Genomic DNA, 19,845 nt, shown 5'->3' with positions numbered 1-19,845 from the left:
AAGTACCGTCACAGCAGCTGGGCAAATTGGTGAGCCGCAACTCAACTTTTATAATTCCATTAAAATATGCTTATACTGCAGGACTCAGAGATTTAAAGTAATGAATAAAAATGTACTCTTATTTTGTTAATACATGACGATAGCCACTTAAATAATAATAACAATAATAAAAGAGAGGTCACACACAGTTGGGCTGTCACCTGAAACCAGTCATGTGTCTGGAATTTAATCTGACCACTGAATGATACATGACCTTATTCACTGTTGGTGGCCCTCCCACACTGCTTCTCATATGCTACTGTGTCACCCCTGGGAGTGTTGAATCATTTTGGTTTCTTCCATCACCTGTAGGTAGTAATTATGTCAGAGTGGTCTGGCAGTGTAATCCAGTGTTTTCTAAAACTACCGAAGTGGAGAAAGCGGCAGCCACATTCAGACTTTAACTTTAAGTTCCCTTAAGGATCACATTTCTGAATTTGCTGTGCAAATTGATAGCGTGGTTTCAGATGTGCTTGGCCATGAGGCTGATATCAGTAAACAAAAACTTAAATTACTCATAGTTTTGGCTGGAACTCAAAATGTAGGGGAGTAGAGGAAGATTAGATCATTTTGTTCTTTGCTGTAACTTAGTTAAGAACAGAGTGTTTCCTCCTTGATTGAAGGCTTTATGCTAAGCTAAGATAAAGGTAAGCTAAGCTATGCTAAGCTAAACCCCGCCTGGCTTCAAATGCATATTTAATTAGAAGGTCCTTAAACTATTAATTTTTTTTTTTTTTTTTTTTGCCTGTCCCGTTTGGCTCTTTTGCCATCAGAATTGTTGTCTAAAGGCAAAGAAAGATGCCCAACGGATTTACTTTACCAAACTGACCATCCCAGCCTTGCCGTAATGGTCCATTTGATTCACCTTTTATTGTTTATTTTATTTTCACTTACTGAATACGGGACAGACTTGACTGGGGGAAAGAAGGGGAGAAAGAAAGAGGGAAAGAGAAACAGCTGAGAAGAGGGACGGGGGAGAAGGGCAAAAGACAAAAACCAACAGAACGGGCAGAGAAAAAAAAATGCATATATCAATCACCTGGGTCACCTGCTGAGAAAGAAAAAAGAAAGCAAGCAGAAGAGAACAAGAGTAATAGAATAAACAACATCACAATGATATATGGGAATATGACAGTAAATACTAAATGTTAAACATTATTGTGCAGCACATAAGATCAACAGAACACAGTGTGCTTTGAGGTAGGAGCCAAAAAGGGTGTAGTTTGTGGGTGTGATCACCCGTGTGTACACCTGTGAGCATGGACGCGCTTGTTTTTTGTTTTTTAAAAGGTTCCTTCATGTAATAATCTGCTAGAGGGTGTGGGGGGGGCCACAGCCCCGTCCTCCAGGGCATGAAGCAGGTGTGGAGGAGATCAAAACTCCAGACATCCAGAGGCCCCCAGAACACAAGAGACCAAGGAAGACCAACAGAGGGGCAGCTGCGCCACTGTCCCGGAAAGAGCTGAGGAGAGTCCTAGATGAGGGCTCACTCAGCAGCCGCGGAGCAGAAGCCAGGGGGAGTTGCAGTGACGCGCCCGTGAGCTCCGCCGGCAGCCAGCTGCACCTGAGTGACCGAGCCCCAGGCCGAGAGGCCGGGGGCACCCCACCTCCGAAGTGGCCCGAGCGAGCCCCAGGCTCCAGGCCCCGATAAGCGGCCGCCAAGGAGTGAGCCGGTGTGTACCTGGACGCCCACCCCCGGACACAAAGAACCACCAACGCACCGATGTCTGAGGGAGTCCGCCACTGGCAGGGGAAGTGGTGGTAGAGGGAGATAGGCCTCCAAACCTTGGAGGGCCTGAGATGTCCCCAGAGAGGTGGCGCCTGACACCCAACCTGACATATAGACACAGACATACAGGCACACACAGATACAAACAACCATTCCCACCCTCATGCTCTCATATGCACTTACTCCACACTCAACCAACGTGGAGACAGACATAAAAAGACGCTGTACACACGATCACACTCCCCAAGCGTACTCTACAAACCGGGTCTAGGTGCCCCCGCCCCTGGAGGGGGGAACTGCACCCAGACCCAGGTGGTGTTTCCCTTTTCCCTGCGGTGGGGGGAGGCAGACCGCCCCGACTCTGCAGCAGCAGGAAGGCTCCACACTCCAGACCGCAGTCGGACGGCCAACTCCTCCTCCTAGCCCCCCTGCTCCAGCAGGTCGCAGAGAATGGGGGTGAGAGAAGACTCCAAACCTCCCTCCACCCGCTCATTGTAGTGTTGATGCATGTGTGTTTTAAGGTGCATTTAAAACCCAGGAGGCCTTGGAGCTACCTGCCAGAGAGCAGCAGGTAAGCGCATGGTCCCTCCTGCTAGCCCTCAATGTCTATGTGTATTTAAAATTGAGAGGTGGGCAACGATGCCAGGGGTGGGGTGTACACCCTGATGGTACTTTGGACTCCGTGTATCGTGCCCACCCCCAAGATCCTATATGTATGTGTAATGAGAGTGTGAGTAATGTGAATGTCTAAGTTGTGGGATAAAATTGAGGCAGAGGCAGCCAGAAGGGGACAGAGGGGGGGGTAGCCTCCTCTGCACCCTGGTGACATACCCCTACTCCAAGGCCCTGCATGTGTGGGTGGTTGTGGTGGAGCAGGAAGAGGGAGGCAGCTGGAGATGGGGAGGGAAGGAAGGGAGGGGCAAGTGACCCCTCCCTGGGGCCAGCTCCTCCGCTGACCCCAGTAGGCACCCCCACACTCCGCGACCCGCCAGGGAAAGGGGGCCCAGGCCCATCCAGACCGGGGCCCAGTGCAGCAGCGCCGCCCGGCCCCACAGAGCCCGGGACAGTCCACCCAACCCCACCACAGAGAAAACTGCACCCACCCCACCATCCACTCATCTTCCAGACTACATAAGACAATAAACACCCAGGCTGAGATCTTCCTCCACCTCTCCTGTATCTCCCCCTCCTGCAGAGGGAGCTCCTGAGGAGAGGAAAGCTCCTGCAAGATGTGACAATCTCCCCCACCAGTTGAAGAGCCCCCCAGGTGGCTCGATGCACCGGCGGCACCCTGCTCCAGGGCCGGGCCCCCATGCACCCACCCGCCCACAACCCCGGCAACACACCAACCAGGACCCAAGCCCCCGAGGCCCGGTCCGGGTCCCAGCCCAGAGACAGAGCGCCCCCAGAACCTCACGCCCATCCCGGACCCACCCAGGGGCAGCCAGGCTACCAGGTCAGTAACCCACGTCCGTCAGCACAGACCCTCCCCTAGCCCCGCTGCACGCAGCCGCGAGGAAACAGTCACCTGAGAGCCAACAGAGCCCCTAACCGGACATGACCGCTACCCCGGGTTGAGCCCCCCAAGGAAGATGCCTCCGGGGAACCCCCCGACGCCCTAAGCCTGTCCCTACCCCCACACCAATCACAACAGTGAAGGCGGGACCAAACTATGACCCCCCACCCCCACTAGGTGATGGAGCTGATCAAAGGAGCCCAGAGCAATTGATCTGATGTGGTGGCAGAGGCTGTATCAAGACTAATGTAATCTAATAGATAATTTCTATATTGGTTAGAATTAAGATTATTTTTATTTTTCCAGTTCATGAGGACTGTTTTCTTGGCTATGCATAGGGCAGTGAAAACCATATGGGCTATATTCTTTTCTGAAGTGACATTATCTAAGCTGCCCAACAAACACACTAAGGGGGAAGTTGGAATGTTACATTTCAGACACTTCGATAAGTCTTCACATATCTCGCGCCAAAACTTCTGAACTGGTGGACAGAACCAAAGAGCGTGGATATAATTGTCCGGTGAATTGGTTTGGCAGTGTGAGCAGTTGTTGGTAGACGTAAAGCCCATCTTGAACATCCGATGACCTGTATAGTGCACTCTATGTAATATTTTGTATTGAATTAATTGAAGACTGGGATTTCTAATTAGATGAAAGGTTTTTAAGCAAATCTGAGACCAGAAGTTTAGGTCTAAGTTAACTGATAAATCCGCTTCCCATTTTGCAATAGGAAGTGATATTGATTCATCTGTTTTAGAAAGCATTCTGTATATTTTGGATAGTAATTTGGGGGGTTTAAGAGTAAGAAATTGAACCACACTTGGTGGTGTTTGTAGTTCAACTTGACCCGGTTTAAATTTCTTTTTTACTATGGATTTAATTTGTTGATATTCTAAAAATCTTTTCTTGTTGATCCCATATTGTGTAACTAGTCCGTCAAATGAAATAAATTCTGTTCCTTCTAGTATATGTTCTAAATATTTGATTCCTTTATCACTCCAATCTGAAAAGTTTATCATATTATTGTTTTGTAATATGTCAGGGTTGTTCCAGATAGGTGTACGTTTGCATGGGATTAATGAAGACGCCGTCAATTTTAGAAACTCCCACCATGCTGTCAGAGAAGAGCTGATGTTGATGCTTTTAAAGCATTCATGTCGTTGGATGTTTGAGCTGATAAATGGTAGGTCTGAGATCTCTAGATTATTGCAGAGTGCTTGTTCTACATCTAGCCAAGGTTCATCTAAGAGGGTGTGTTTTAGCCATCCTGAGATAAACTGAAGCCTGTTGGCTAAGAAGTAGTGCTGAAAGTTAGGCAGTTCTAGTCCTCCTTTATCCTTGGTCTTTTGTAGTGTTTTTAAGCTTATGCGTGGGGGTTTATTTTTCCAAAGGAATTTGGACATACATGAATCTAGAGATCTGAACCAATCTTGTGGCGGTTTAGTTGGGATCATTGAGAATAAATAATTTATTTTTGGTAAGACCATCATTTTTATAGCGGCAACCCTTCCCATGAGTGATATGGGTAGACATTTCCATCTAGCCAGATCATCTTCTACCTTCTTTAAAAGTGGGATATGGTTTAATTTAGTTAGATCTGCAAGCTTGGGAGAAACATTAATACCTAAATATTTTATATTTCCCGATTGCAGTGGTGTAGAAGAGGAATTATGGAAGGAGCAATTAATCGGTAGGACTGTAGATTTTGACCAGTTAATTGAGTAATCTGATATTCTTGCAAAAGAGTTTATCAATTCAATCACCCCAGAGATATTGGTTTGTGAATTTTGGAGAAAGAGTAACACATCATCCGCATAAAGGCTGATTTTATGTTCCACGTTCTTGCATTTTATGCCCTTAATTACTGAATTCTGTCTAATTGCTGCTGCTAGTGGTTCAATAAAAATTGCAAATAGTGAAGGGGAGAGTGGGCATCCCTGCCTGGTGCCCCTCAAGAGACAGAAGCTGGAGGATGTCTGGTCATTTGTTCTAACACAAGCTGTTGGGGAATTATATAATATTTTTAACCAGTTTATGAAAGAGGATCCAAAACCAAATTTGTGTAAAGTTGCAAATAGAAATTTCCAGTTAACTCTGTCAAATGCTTTTTCTGCGTCTAAAGAGAATATTGTAGTTTCTAGGTTTTTACTGTATGAGTAGTCTATCAAATTAAGTAATCTACGTGTATTTGTTGATGAGTGCCTACCTTTTATGAAACCAGTTTGGTCAGGATGAATTAAGAGGGGGGTTATTTTCTCCAGTCTCTTTGAGAGAGCTTTGCAGATTATTTTAAGGTCTACATTTATAAGGGATATTGGACGATAGCTTGAGGGATATACAGGGTCTTTGCCTGGTTTTAGCAGGAGATTAATGTTTGCAGAATTCATATTTGATGGAAGTCTGCCCTTTTCTTTAATTTCCAACAACGTTCTGTAGAAAACTGGTGCTAGAATCGACCAGAATTCTTTGTAGAATTCTGCAGGAAAGCCATCTGGACCTGGAGCCTTATTATTGTGCATACTTATCAGGGCTTCCTGGAGTTCACCTGGTGTCAGTGGTGAATCCAGTGCCATTGCTTGAGTGTCCAATAATTTTGGAAGAGTTATATTGTCCAAAAACTGATCAATTTCTTTTTTAGATGGGTTTATTTGTGGTGAATACAACGTTTTATAGAAATTCCTGAAAATGTTGTTTATTTGTATCGGTTCATATAATGTGTTCCCAGATGAATCTTGAACAGCACATATAGTTGTTTTTTCTTTATTTATTTTTAGCTGGTTTGCTAGAAATTGACCGGATTTATTACCATGTTCGTAATTTTGTAGGCGTAGTCTTTGTACTAAGAATTTTGTTTTTTTATCAATTATCTCATTTAATTCTAGTTTTGTTTTACGTATTTTGTTCAATGTTTCCTGATCTTGGTGGGACGCGTAGGCTTCTTCTAGTGATTTGACTATTAATTTAAATGATAGAAAACCAAAACCATAGTTAAAGTAAGAAAATATCATTTTTGGTACTTACTGTATATATATATATATATATATATATATATATATATATATATATATTAAAAAAATAAATAAATAAATATATATATATATATATATATATATATATATATATATATATATATATATATATATATATATATATATATATTTTTTTTTTTTTTTTTTTTTTTTTTTTTTTTTTAAATACAAGCACATTTAGCCACAATAAGCTATAGCAATATGGCTATAGTGCAGTAGGGTGTCAAAGAAGAATCTGTTTAAAGTGACTTTTATTTTTATGTATCAATAAAAATAACTTTCACAGGAAGAACCTATGTGATATATATTTGCATTAATTTAATTTTCTCCCTCACCTTATTTACTTGGCAGCATTGTGCCCTAAATTAATGGGACAGGATCACACTGAAAAAGCAGTTAACTTCAATTGAAGCATAGGGGCTAAAGCTTTAGAGCCAGAATGATACAGGATTTTAAGGATCGATACCGATATTTGGTACTGTTTTTTTTTTTTTTTTTCCATTCAGACACACAAAACAAACAGAATTTCCTAACAAAACTTGTTTGCAGTTGTTTATTTATTTGTTCATGCTCTACTGGTTGTTGCGTTTGTGCCATTCCAGACAAGCATGCTGCTAAAACGGAAGTTGCAGATTGCCTTGTGGTCAACGAGCAACTCAACACTGATAACATGGTGGAATGGTGTTTTTCCTGTCTCTTCTTAATTTTTTAGATTTTCATTTATCAACCATTATAAACGTTGGATCTGATAGACCGTCGAATATCTGCCGATAATTTCAGGCCCTCAACAAATCGACCAGGCTGTGAAACTATTACACCCTATTCAGTGACATAAACAGTATCCATGGCTCATCATAGTACTCAAGATAAGATCTTTAAACAATGGTGGCACGTTTCTTTGTTACAGCAGCAGCATTTCTTTGCAGTGACAGTACACTACCTTGACTATGCAAAAGAAGAGACATCATTAAATTGACATCCAAAATGAATCTCATTCACATGGAAGGCATGCTTCCTTCTTTACACTAAACAGTGGATAATGCTGGGATGGCACACCCTCGATAGTACAGAATCTAAAAAAAAGAAAAGGATATTTATTGGATATGTACTCAAATTTTACTTCAAAGGGAAAGTTGTCTTATTTAAAATGTACTTTTTTAATTTCTAGAAAATGTTACAATGGGTACAATGTGACAGTTATTGCACAGGAGAGAAAGGCTGTTAAAGTGAAAGGAGTCAAACATAACGATGGAGAAAATTGCAAATGAGACCTTCTACCTCCCTGTGGAGAGGTGGGGTAATTAAGTTAAACCACTCCACACCACTCCACATCTGACAAATGAGGTGTCTCCTCAAAAGGTTAACAGTTTAGTTCAGATTAACTTCTCCGTCTCTTTCTCCCTCACTTGCATACGTGCATAGATTCTCAATTCAACACAAAATCTCTGTACATATCATATCGTCCTGAAGTATTTGAGCCACAGACGCTTCCTGTCCAAGCTTACCCCTTCCTGCCTTAAGGGCCAAATGTGAAAGCCACAGACCGCCCGCTGATTAGCAGTATAAAACCTGCTTCTGCCCACACATACCTATAGTACATTCCACAGCAGCAATTTCCCCTCACTTCAGTCAAAACCAAACGGCCTGTGATTCTGCTTTTTCAGCAGCGACTGCCTCTGTACACCACATTGGGTCTGACAGTTATGATGAATGTGAAACTGAGACATCAACATTAGCTCATACACAGGAACATGACAAGTCATAAACTGATGAAAATAGCCCCTTGGGAAGGAACGTGTCTAGAAAATTAAGCTCGAATCTGTCAAAGAAATCAGAAAATGTCGACTTCAACGACGGCTTGGTTGTCTGGTGCTGCAGCCAGTGTCAGCGGCCTGTTTTTCCTTTTTCTTTTAAAAAAAAAAGTAAACCTGTGTCAAATAGTCATCATGATTAGAGTATGTTAGAGCAGCTCTAGAAATAACTCAGTGGAATTTGCCTCATCTAAATGCTGATGTTGTGTGGCTTAGAGCCTTTTCCTCAGGCTCTTGCTGGAAAAAAAAAGAACTGTCTTGAACACTACTTGCTGGAGCCTTATTATATTAAATGGATGTCAAAAACTGTACAGTGTGGGCAAGCAATAATTAGGCAAACAACCATGCTTGCGGAGAAAATAGATGCAAGATAAAAGTGTTTCAGTCAAACTCTGTCTGTCCCAGTGTGTGTGTGTGTGTGTTTGAAAGCCAAAGAAAGACGGATACACAGAGACACTCAGTGTGTGCATGAGTGAGTCAGGCCATTGTTCCAGAAAATCTGACCCGAACCCAGGACATCCTGCAAACATTTATGCAACAGTGGTCTGACAAACAGTATGTTGTCATGAGAAAGCAAGCGTTGGCTTGCATGTCTGCATTAACAAAATACATGTAATATTCAAACTTTATAGGTCAGTGCTCTTTCATACTATGCCCCGTACACTTCACTTGATTCACTTTTCACTATAGTTCCACCTCGTGATCATGCGTGTACAGTGTGGGTGCTTTTCACTGTAACCCGTCTTGATTATTGCAATGCTACTTTCACTGCAAGGACAATGTTACATGATTTCACAAAGCAGAGCAGAATATGTTATATCACGGTCCCCTGGTCTTAGTCTGACAGGTTGACATGCGGAGTTGAGCTGGGGCGATTAAAGTAAATTACAATTGTTAAGAATAATGGCAGCCACCATCAGGGTCTTACTGTGTCATTCACTGAGATTTAAGTATAGATATAGTCCAAAAATTGCCATGCACCCCACCTGCTGCCAGTCCACACAAAGCCCACTGATTGGAGCTTGACTTCTTATAGAATCAACGTGGTGTTATAATAGCTTAGCCTAGCTTTCACCTTAAAAACAGGGGTATTAGTCTGCTTTCCCTGTAGTCATGGTGATCATTTTCCCCTTTGGGCTGCATAACATTGGAGATCTTTAAAAAAAAAAGACACAATGCAGGTTTCACAAGCATCCCAAAAAGCCAAAGTCGACCCATCTGTGGCTGTATTAGCCTAAACAACATCCACTACCAGGGTCCGACTACAATAGTGTTCAGTCACACGTCATGTTCTATGTAAACAAACACAAAGAATGCACACAGGCAACCAGAGGAACAGGTTTCATTGACTCGTTCTATACTTCCTTGCTGGACATGAAAGAATGTAAACATGAGAGTTGAGGTTGAAGCTTTAAACACAAACTCAACTGTTGTGAGCACAGCTTTCCACTTAAGATGCTAATTTGGCTCGAGCTCTGGGGAGCAGAGCTAGAGCCAACTGTAATTACCTGGTCCGATCTGCATGAAAGACGACGGTGGCTCGGTGTACTGTTAACCCTTCGCTCAACTTGGTGCTATAAGCGAGATATCAGAATGAGACAAGTTGAGCGAAGGGTTAACAGTACACAGTTGTCTTTCATGCAGATCGGACCCGCCGTAGTTGATACGATAGGAATGAATGTGTAGTAAAACATAATCAAGAAAAGAGTTCAACAATGGAAGCGCCAAATTGTCAGAGCTAATTAGCAAACGTGAGTCAAAAACTTAATGCCGCTGCAGTTCTACACAACTCCGAAGCATAAAGCCCCTGTCAGTCAGCTGGTCAGCTCTCAGTCTGTATGTCTGTGGACAGACCATCACCCTTTGTCTACCTTAGCCTAAATGACATTATTCCAAAATCCCCCAGTCATCCATTCCTATTCACTGCTACCGAATCCCTCCCTCCCTCCCACCTCTGATGCATTCCTCCTCTAATCCCCTCATCAAAATCCCCAGATGACCTTTCCAGAGATGGTTATATTTGTTTAATTGTTGCATTCATTTATAGCGTCTACAGCTGACCATGGAAGTGTGAAAAGATAAGATCCTACTACTTAAAAAAAAAAGTTCCAAAAATGTATATGCAAACAGTAACCTTGACTGTTACCATCTCATTCGTAAAATATTACACCGAAAAATCAAATGTAACCACAGTGCACTGCAGGATGATTATCTCTTACACCACTTAGGACATGCTGGACAACAGCTGAGCAACACTCCCCAACTGATTTTATCTGCACACACATATACAAGTGAGCCAGGGTTATCACTAGCAGACATCGCCCTCTCCACTGAACAAGCAAGGTTAAAAAAACGGCAACTCTGCGCAACCCATCGGATGTAATCGTCAATGTGTGGTCATGAAGTAGAGAACGCCAACTTCACGAGGTTGTTTCGTGTCGTATTCGTTTACTTTGCATACAAGAATAAAAGTACAGATTTAGCTAAATGAATATGATCAAGCAAAACTCAAGTTCCACATTAGATGTAAAAAATAAATATATGTGAAGACAGCATTTACCATGCTTCAGAAATGACAGTCTTCTTCCGAAGGTGACTTCCATGTGAGACTGGAAACTCCCTGGCCTAAGGGAAACAGGGTTTCTTCCTCCAGTGTTATTTCAGCTCTCGAAGCACTCAGTACAACTGCCCTGTCCAGCTTCCTTCTCTTTCTGTTCTACCTCACAGCGGATGCCCCCCCCTGCGCCCAGTCCAATGCACACACTCTCCCACATCCCTAACGATCCAGCAACACAATACAAACACACACAGTCCACACCAGGCAGACAGCAGGGGGAAGCCATTGTTTTTCTGTGTGCTTTTTACATTTGTGTAACACTAAGACTGTATCGGAGAGTGAAGGACATCTGCACAAGTCATGATGCTCAATATTTCTTATTTTCAGGCCATTCCAACATCTGAGGGGTGCAAAAGATCGGATTCCTGCAAACAGCTTTAAATTCCATGAGGTTTCCATTTTGAGATAAAAAAGGAAAAAAACTAAATACATTTATCTTAAAACAGCAGCTTCAGCATAAACTCTCAGCCCAATCTCAGCTTCCATCGCACTGCCTGAGGGTGCGACTGAAGACAGAAAGATGACACTTGTGTCTCAAGGAGATAAGACCCTTCTCCAAGGATCTCGAGGGCTTGGCAGGCCCTTATCCAGTAGTATAAACACATGGACACACCCATGAAAATATATGTATGATCACCTTGCTGCAGTGTTTCTGGGAAAGCTTTATTGAATGTTGGGGTAATTACAAAAACAATTTGTGCTCCTTTGTTAAAAAGCTTTGTTGTGCTTCAGGCCTTGCACTCGTTCAAAGCCGTTACATAAGAAAGCAGGCCCAGACTTAAACTTAGACTGACAGATCATGTACTAGCCTTGCATGCAACGATTTGCACACGTCTATAAATGTGCACATACAAAAAAAAAATCTCCCTTTCTCACCCTCTTGTCTCTCTTACCAAACAAATACATGCAAAATATTTGCTGACAGGGCTGGAGAGACACGTTCTGTTCAGACTTGCTCTTCAATATGACTTTATCAACAGAAAGACAGGTTTCGTAGTTCCCAACCCTTGGAGCATCCCAAAATAACACAAAAGCAACAGAGTATTCCTTCATGGCCAAAAACCACATCCACGTCCTGGGCTGTCAACACAGAGCGTCTCTCTCTCTGGGGGGAAAATAAAGGACTTTCCAGGTCTAATTTAAGCCACCCTGTGTGCATATCTGGGCATCAGAGGATGCGTGCGTGTGTGTAGCTCTGTGGTCAACATGACAAAGAGGGCTTTCTTCTCTTTAGGGCACTTTTAATCCTGTATCCTCTATGATGTCACACACACTGTATAATCTAATAGAAACAAGGCAGCATAATTTGATTTTCTTCCACCTCACCTTTTTTGATTACCATGAACAGGCCATTTTTTCTGGTTCTAAGTCACAGTATTTTGTCAAGTGTCAAGTCTCCTTCTACTCCCATGAAAGCAAGCCTGATAATGGCTTTGCTATTCGTGCCTAATTAACAAGTCACCAAAGACCACACAGCTCCTCCACCGAACCTAAGATTTATTATACCCGCTCTCCCAGAGGAGAGCTTTTTGGTGTGTCTTTGTGTTTGTGTGCACAGACAGACAAAAAAAGACAGATAATCACTAATAGGTTGAACTTTTCAGTAAGCCTGATCCACATTAGTTTTCACTGTCTTCCCCCTCCTCACCAAGGACTGGCCGTAGCATACAGTGTCTGTTATCCACTTCTAATTCCAGCGTCTTACTGCTGAGCTGCAAATGAGACCAAAAAGTAGCTATTCACACAAATAAATAGACACAAAATGCTGGCCCATGTGTTTGAGGTTACGCAATTGCTATGTGAGATTCAAGTCCTCTTCTTCAACGGAGAGCAGTGGAAATTAAAGCTTAAGGTGCTAAGTCACCATCATGTTTCCACTCTATGACACACTTGTTTTGTTGGCTGTCATGTTAGCACTAACTGCAATGTGTTAAACAGCCCGCTAAACACAATGTAGCACGGGCTGAGTTGCACGACTGTGTGAAGGGTTGTATAAACACGAACCAGAGCTAAGGTAAAGAACTGAATCTGTAGCACACGCTCTACTTCTGTCAAACCGGCTAATTTATTAATTCCAGTATCTGCCCATACTTGCCTGCTATACAGTACTCTACATTCCAGGTGTTCCCTATCTTCTTTATCATCTTGTTTAGCAACAGTAAAACCTGTGTGAACCTTTGCATCTATACCGACTTCGACTAGCGTTGCTGCACTGCTCTCCTCTGTGCACCTAACACTGCATTGCCTTTATCTTCATTGAGAAGGGCCAAGTGGAAATAAATGCAGGAGATCAAAATGAAGTTTGAACCAGATGCTCAGAACTGGTCCTGTCAGTGGTAAAAAATCCTCTCGGTGTGCCTTTTGAAGTCAGGCTCATACCTTTGGCCTAAGGTGGAGTCCAGATGCTGGGTTGCATGCAAAGGCTTGCAAAAGAAGGGCACAAAAAAGGGGTAAAACAGCCCCTTTTGCCTAGTTATGATGTTTGGAATCTCTTGGCCTATATATAAGAACAATAACAATTTATGATATAAAGTAATATTGCTTATTTTATATTGTAGTGTTGGGATGGTTTTCAAAATCCATTTCAATAGATAATACATGCCCTTACTTGTAATTTGAAGTGTATTATGTTAAGATTGCTCAGAGTGAGTAATGCCTTTACTTTAACTTTGTGTTAAACTAACATTGCATTGAGCGTAACACTGTAAATGAATCTGGCATTTACTCAGGCTTCTACCCAAAGCGAAACTGAGCCCAGGAGTCTGTCTGACGAAAATGTTTTATCTAGCAAATACATTTTTCCTTGACCTTTTATTTTTCTACAGCATCAAGTTAGAATGAAAACTAGTAAACAAGATAAAGGGTAGATTGAATTTACACTCTTTTTAGAACATTTTCTTGTCGACTCGACTTGCAACTTTACCTCTTAAAACAGAGAAGCACTACAAAGGCAGCTTTTACCTTCTTTGTTTTCCTACAGCATGAAAGAGGTAAAAAAAGAAATAAATAAATAAAAAATCTGCAATGCTAAATAGAGGAGGGAGGCTAGCTTGCACACTAAAGGTTTGTAGTTCTCAGATGGCTGTTTCAAAGTTTCTAGACTTATTTTGAGGGAGGAGAAATAATATTAGGGAAAAAAACTTCCACATCAGGCGTGTTGTTGTGGACCGTTCGTTAGTCAAATAGTGGTGATGTTAATGCTCATGTGTTGACCAGCAGGTGTATACAGTAGCAAGCTCATTTGGCAATTTTAACACCAAGCAAGCTAAAGCAACTAAAATATGACTATTTTTAAGTTTTAAAATAATACAGGCAGACATTTAATTGTACCATCTAATTACACTAAATATATTACCCGACATTCCTTCTCATTTAAAGTTAAGGTTTCTTAAATCCAGATTGTTTCACCTCACATCCCTCTTTTTTATTTCCAGCACACCTTAAAATTTTAAAGTTGTTCTAAAATAATAATGATTCTAACTTTGGAGTTTTAAAGGAAAAGATGCGATGCAAATTTTGTGAGTGGCTTTACTGCAAGCCATATTTTTATATTATTACTACTAATATTGAAGAATTAAAACTGCACTGCAGAGTTCGCTGGATGTAATCAATGGGTCCTGCTTTGAACTTACCACACTTGCGAATCTCTAATTATTCAAGACCTCGCAGAAACCTTTTTTGTTCTATGAATATATGTAAATACAATTTTAAAAAGACAAAACAGAAAGTTTGATTTTTAGCACGACCACATATGATATGATATGAAAACACTGACTGCTATAATTTAACATTATTGGCAGGGACAGTGTTAATAATAATGAAGTCAGTGCTAAGTGAAATAAGGCTAGCATGGCGTTGAGTCCCTTCTCCTGTACACAGAGTCCCTACAGGAGCAGCCTTGCTTGTTATCTCTGCAACATAGTGGCGATGACAGGATAACATTCCATTTTAATAAAGCTGCAAGTTTAAAGACAAAAGTTTGCAAGTTTGGACAAAAAGTCAGCAGGGCCAATAAAGGATGGAAATGATCCCCATACCACCAAATGACCAAGAGGTTGTTATTTCATACCAGAGGTACATGAATGTGCACAGTTGACTGGTCAAGCATGCTTATAAAAAGGACCCTCAGAGATACTGTGCTCATCTTTAAGCAATCTTAACCAGCAAAAGGTGGATTAGAAAATGATCAGGGAATCCATTAAGATTGCTGAATACAACTAATTAATATGGGACTCATCGTATATCAAACTGTGCTTTACTCAAATGTCTAATCACCCTTTCCTGAACATTGTAGCTTAGTTATTAGGGTTTGTAAGAGAGCAGCAATGTTAATGAAATAATATAAGCAGTTACTCTCATGTAAGGCTCCTTGGGCTCCGACCGCTGTATTAGAAATGCTCCTGAGTGTTAACAAAGGAATGTAAGGGCGTGAGCTTAAACGTGTCCCATACATCAAGACTGCTGCAGATCCTTGTAGCAACTACCTGTACGTTAAGCCAACAATGCATCTGAAGATAACTGCTGATGTGCGACTTTAAGAAGGGCTAATACGGCTCTGAAGAGAAGACTGAAAAGAGCTCAGACCTGATTAGCTGGTCTGATTAACACACTGGCATTGCGTTTGAGACAGTGTGCAAAATTCTGTCTGGCTTCACTCATTATCAGCAGTGATCAGTGGCAGGTCCATCAGGGCCCTCTGTCAGAGCAGCTTAACCGCCCCCCACCCCAAACCCCCAACGACACTCGGGATTAGACACAGCCGTGGCGCCACTCTTTAAACCACTTGTCCCCTCGGTTGGGGTGCTGCGTCCCCCCCCCGCCACGTGACCCCGGTTAATTGGCAGGTCAGTGCCTGTCCGTCATTAACCTTGCGGTTCTTGTTTGTGTTACCGAAAGCAGCTCTCAAAGTGTTACTTCATGCAGAGGTGGCAGATGCTATTAAAAAGCAATCCAGAGCCATTTCCAGGGTTTGATAATTAAAAACAGATGTTCTGCCGCAGACCTGCAGGACACACCGACTCATTGTGTGGTTTCAGATGCAAGGTGCAACACAGGGAGTGTCTTGTGAAAAGACATCCGTGGTTTTAAATATTTCAGCATGCAACACCTGAATGTGTGCATGGTGATGTCCCAGTCACTGCACGACTATTGTGCCAGAAGGGACAATGACAAATGATCTTTTCTTGTGTGGGCAGATTACTTAAAATCAGGAACAACACTCCCCCCAAGACTAGTTCTGCTACTTCTTCTGTTTTTTTCTTCTTTTCTCTGATCACGGTCGCATCTCTCTCAGGGAGTCTATGCATGTTTGAAGCCAGTTTTATCTAGCTGACCTTGGCTTCAGGGAGCAAGAGTGTAGCAGGGCCACACAGAGAAAAGTATGTGCCTAAATGTTGCAATGCCTTGGACTCGGGGTTTTTTCCCTTTTGGACTTTTGAATTGTTCTTTATGATTTAATGCTCCATTGGCTTCTGAGATTGATTATTCTTGATCACTGTCTTTACTCTTGAGTTCTTGGTATCAGTGAATTGTTTTCAGTTAATATTTTGCTTAGGGATTAGTTTTGCTATTTTTTATGTTTTTATTTTGGTAGTCTTTTGTTTTTAGTATCTTGTTTCGCTTCCCCTGTCTCGTCATTGTGGATTTGTTTCAGCTGCGTCTCTTACCCTGGCGTTTCCCATCTCCCTGGTTTCCTCACGTGTTTATTTATAGCCTCGGTCTGTCTTAGATCACTGTTGCGTCTTACTGTTTATTTTCCTGCACACCTGCCTGCGAGTCTTTCCCCATTTAATTTATGGATGTTGTTTTCTGCCTATTGCAGTTATTCTTCTTTACCTGAATAAAAGCTTGATTTTTGTTCATTTACCCCAGTCTAAAGAATCTGCATTCGGGTCCACCTTCACACCAATACATGACAAATGGATTAAAAAGAGGCTTAGACATAGCATGATGTTTCACGTGTTGCAGCATTGGCCGACTGGATGACTACATCAGCGACCTGTGTTTGGGTAGCTGATAGAGTCCACTGTTGGTTGTAATATATAGTGAGGCAACTTTCTGTTGTACCCCTGCGCAAATATCGTGACCGCAGGTTGGTGGACTGACAGAGACTAGTTGGAAAACTTTACCCTATCACTCACACATTATTGTGAACATATACCCTTAATTCACGTTTTATCAAACATGTGTGCCATAAATACAATACCTATGGTAATTGCACAGAACACAACATGACAATGGCACCCTGTATATTTGGTATATTTGGGTGCCTTAAAAAGTCTTGTTTAAAAACTTTCTCTTTTTAAAGAACAAACTGTTCAGATCACACTCTGACCGTTCATGTTGCAGGAGAACTGCATTATGAGCATCTCCTTCCCAAAAACATTTGCCCATCTTGAAATATGTGCCCTCATAAGACATAGGCCAACAGATTATCACAGCTTGGGGGTGCAGACCTTTCAGTCTGTCTGTCTGTCTGTATGATGCCCACAGCTGCAGACAGCTGTCCTAACATGGCCGCCCCACTCTGGAGAGAAACCCGGAGCCTGGCAAGTCACAGCTCATCAAACACAGACACTGGCACACAAGCGGAAGGAGGGAATTCATTGTGTGTGTGTGTTCGTGACCAGTCGAGCAGCTCGGTTTGTGCTTGTCTAAGCCCCTGGGCAGGGGGAGAGGGATGAGAGGATAGGTGGCGGTCAGGCCAACGGGATCTTATCTCATCTCCCTTGGGTGGAATCCAGGTTTTTGCAGACCCAATGAAGAGCAGAGGAAATTAAAACACTTCTGCTTTTGTTGCGGATTTAAAGATCACAGAAGAATCAAGAATCAAGGGACCCCTTTTATAAGCATAAGGCAAGCAGTCTGTAGCTATGTGTGAGGGTATCTGTGTGATTATTCCTAAAAGACTGGGGTCATCACTTTTCGGGCTGACACAATATCATCTTCCTAACCTCTGGTTGACCTTGAAGCATCTCCGCCTTTGTAACTCAAACCTGCTTCTTCCTTCTGAAGCACGCATCGCCACTGATGTTGCTTTTCCTGTATGGTAGGCATGTTTGAATCTGCGTGAGAACGGTGGCAGGTCTATTTTTTTCCCACACTTTCACAAGAATGTTGTTGTGGGCAAGATGACACATTTTCTGGCAGTTATTTTTTCCTTTAAATCTGAATAATTACACCCCTCAGGACACCGAATGACAAACACTTCAATAAACTTGTCATTATTTTCATTTTCTGCTGCTTCTGTTAGCAGTGAGTTATTGCATTATTCTTGACATCCAGAATTGGATCATGCCAACTGCATTCTTCACTCATCTTTTTCTCATTTATCAGCGTTGAATTTATTTTCCAGGCATTGGTGCTCGAAAGCTGCCTGCTTTTTGACAGCGTCTTGTATCTTCATCCTGGACACGATGTATTCAAGACCCATCAGCGCCCGAATCCCATCCCACATGTCTGAGTAACACATATGCAGTTTCTCTCCAAAAGAAAAAAAAATCAATTTGAAGGTGTCATGCTTTGCAAACTGACAGTCAGCACCAGCAGATCTCTCATCTCAGTTCAGTGTTTCAGCAGCTGAGAGAAGAACTTCACAGGACATAAAACTTGACATTTTCAGAGTAACTGCATGTCACCTACAAATAAAGACAGTAAGCTCTCTGTGACTCCGGAATGACCCATAACATTTTTTTTTATACAAGCTCATCAAAAAACAAAAGAAACTACCATGTAACAGCATGTTTACAGGCGGCAAGTAGCAGCCTTGATTTTTTTCTGAGTAAATAACCTTCTCCAAAACCCTGAGAGATAAAAAAGAAACCGGAACTGTCCTGGCAGCCTAATCAGGGAAACAAGCCCACAGCTTTAGTCTACTCGTATTAGTGCATAAAATATTAAATGAAACATTAAAGCACGAGCCACAAAGTTTGGGAAAACACAGCAACTTTCAACAAGCTCCAATTGCGGATCTTTTTACGCATAAGCACACAGCCAAAAGAAATATAAGATGACACACAAGATCTCACACGCCTGGTATGAATCTTCACCTCAACTCACCAGCAACAACAACAACAGGAACCAGCCGCGTAGCAATCACAGCTATACTGTCATATAATCATCATCACCATCATTATCACGCAAGATGCAGCACGTTATTAAGGTATAACCCCAGACGTCCGTTCACAATGGATCATTTGCTTTGCAATTATAGCTACATAAGTGGCAAAATTACGGGGATGCTGCACACGGGATTGCACATTTTGGATAATTTACACCTCAAGGCGTCGACCCAATTAAATATGTCGTTGCGGTTAAATACTTTTCGTCGATTTGTATTCTTGGGAGAGAAGGGGGAAAAAAACTCGTGCACCAAGTTTTGCATTTGCCTCTTGGAAGTTTGCAGCACCTGACAGCAGCCTGGTGCGCGCTGCCTCTGGCGCAATAGTGAAACTCCAGGGCGTTTCAGTGTGCTCATAAGAGCAACAATCCATGCATCTTTGTAGTACTTCCACGCGCACTAACATGTGAAAAGGCACTGGACGTCTAGAAAAAAAGAAACCAGTACATTTTCCGATGTATCCTACCTTTTCTTCTTCTCCCCTCTGACTGGACTCTCGTCTCCGTTGTGATAAATGTATTCCTTTGTACTTAAAAGAAAAAAAAAGTTTATTCTTATTCTTCCGCGGGCTTCACGTACAGAGAGCCATGCTTCCAAACAACCTTCCGGTCCATAGCCTGCACAGCATTAAGAGCGCTCCTGCACTCACACACACACAGAGATCTCACACTGCCAGGATCCCAGCTCTCTCCGACAGGCACCTACAAGTAAACTGAGCCCTTCCAGCTGTGACATCACGAGTCACTATAGCAACTCTGACTCCACCCAGCCGGGAGCCGAACTTACCTGTCTGACTATCTAAACTTCACAACAGAAGTCCTCCTTTTTATCCCCACTCGTGCGCAGGATAAAACCACCAAATATACACTTACCCCCTCCCCTCCATTTTTCTCACCAATGAGAATCGGTGATTGATTCGAAGGAGAAAACGATGCATGTGCACAGTGCAAGCCCACTGTGTTCAGAAAGCAAACAAACCGGTTGA

General features: G+C 42.4%; 1 protein-coding gene across 19 annotated transcripts in view; it reads right to left on the bottom strand.

Annotated features, from left to right (window-relative positions):
* Positions 1-19,845, bottom strand: part of kiaa1217 (KIAA1217 ortholog) — a 132,880-nt gene that overhangs the window by 29,017 nt on the left and 84,018 nt on the right. Inside the window, exon 1 of one of the 19 annotated variants that reach the window (XM_080865382.1) lies at positions 19,327-19,579. The exons of 17 other annotated variants lie outside the window; for them this stretch is intronic. Coding sequence is in view for 1 of the 2 variants with exons in the window: in XM_080865381.1 (XP_080721507.1) it covers positions 10,685-10,687 (3 nt within the window). In the remaining variant the exon portion in view is untranslated. Of the gene's footprint in view, positions 1-10,684; positions 10,826-19,326; positions 19,580-19,845 lie in introns of those variants that run through there. One more of the 19 variants, XM_080865381.1, reaches the window with a different exon arrangement.

The sequence above is a fragment of the Rhamphochromis sp. 'chilingali' genome (assembly GCF_963969265.1).
Source record: "Rhamphochromis sp. 'chilingali' genome assembly, chromosome: 18".
Classification (NCBI taxonomy): domain Eukaryota; kingdom Metazoa; phylum Chordata; class Actinopteri; order Cichliformes; family Cichlidae; genus Rhamphochromis; species Rhamphochromis sp. 'chilingali'.
This window is presented reverse-complemented; position numbering and strand designations above follow the sequence as displayed.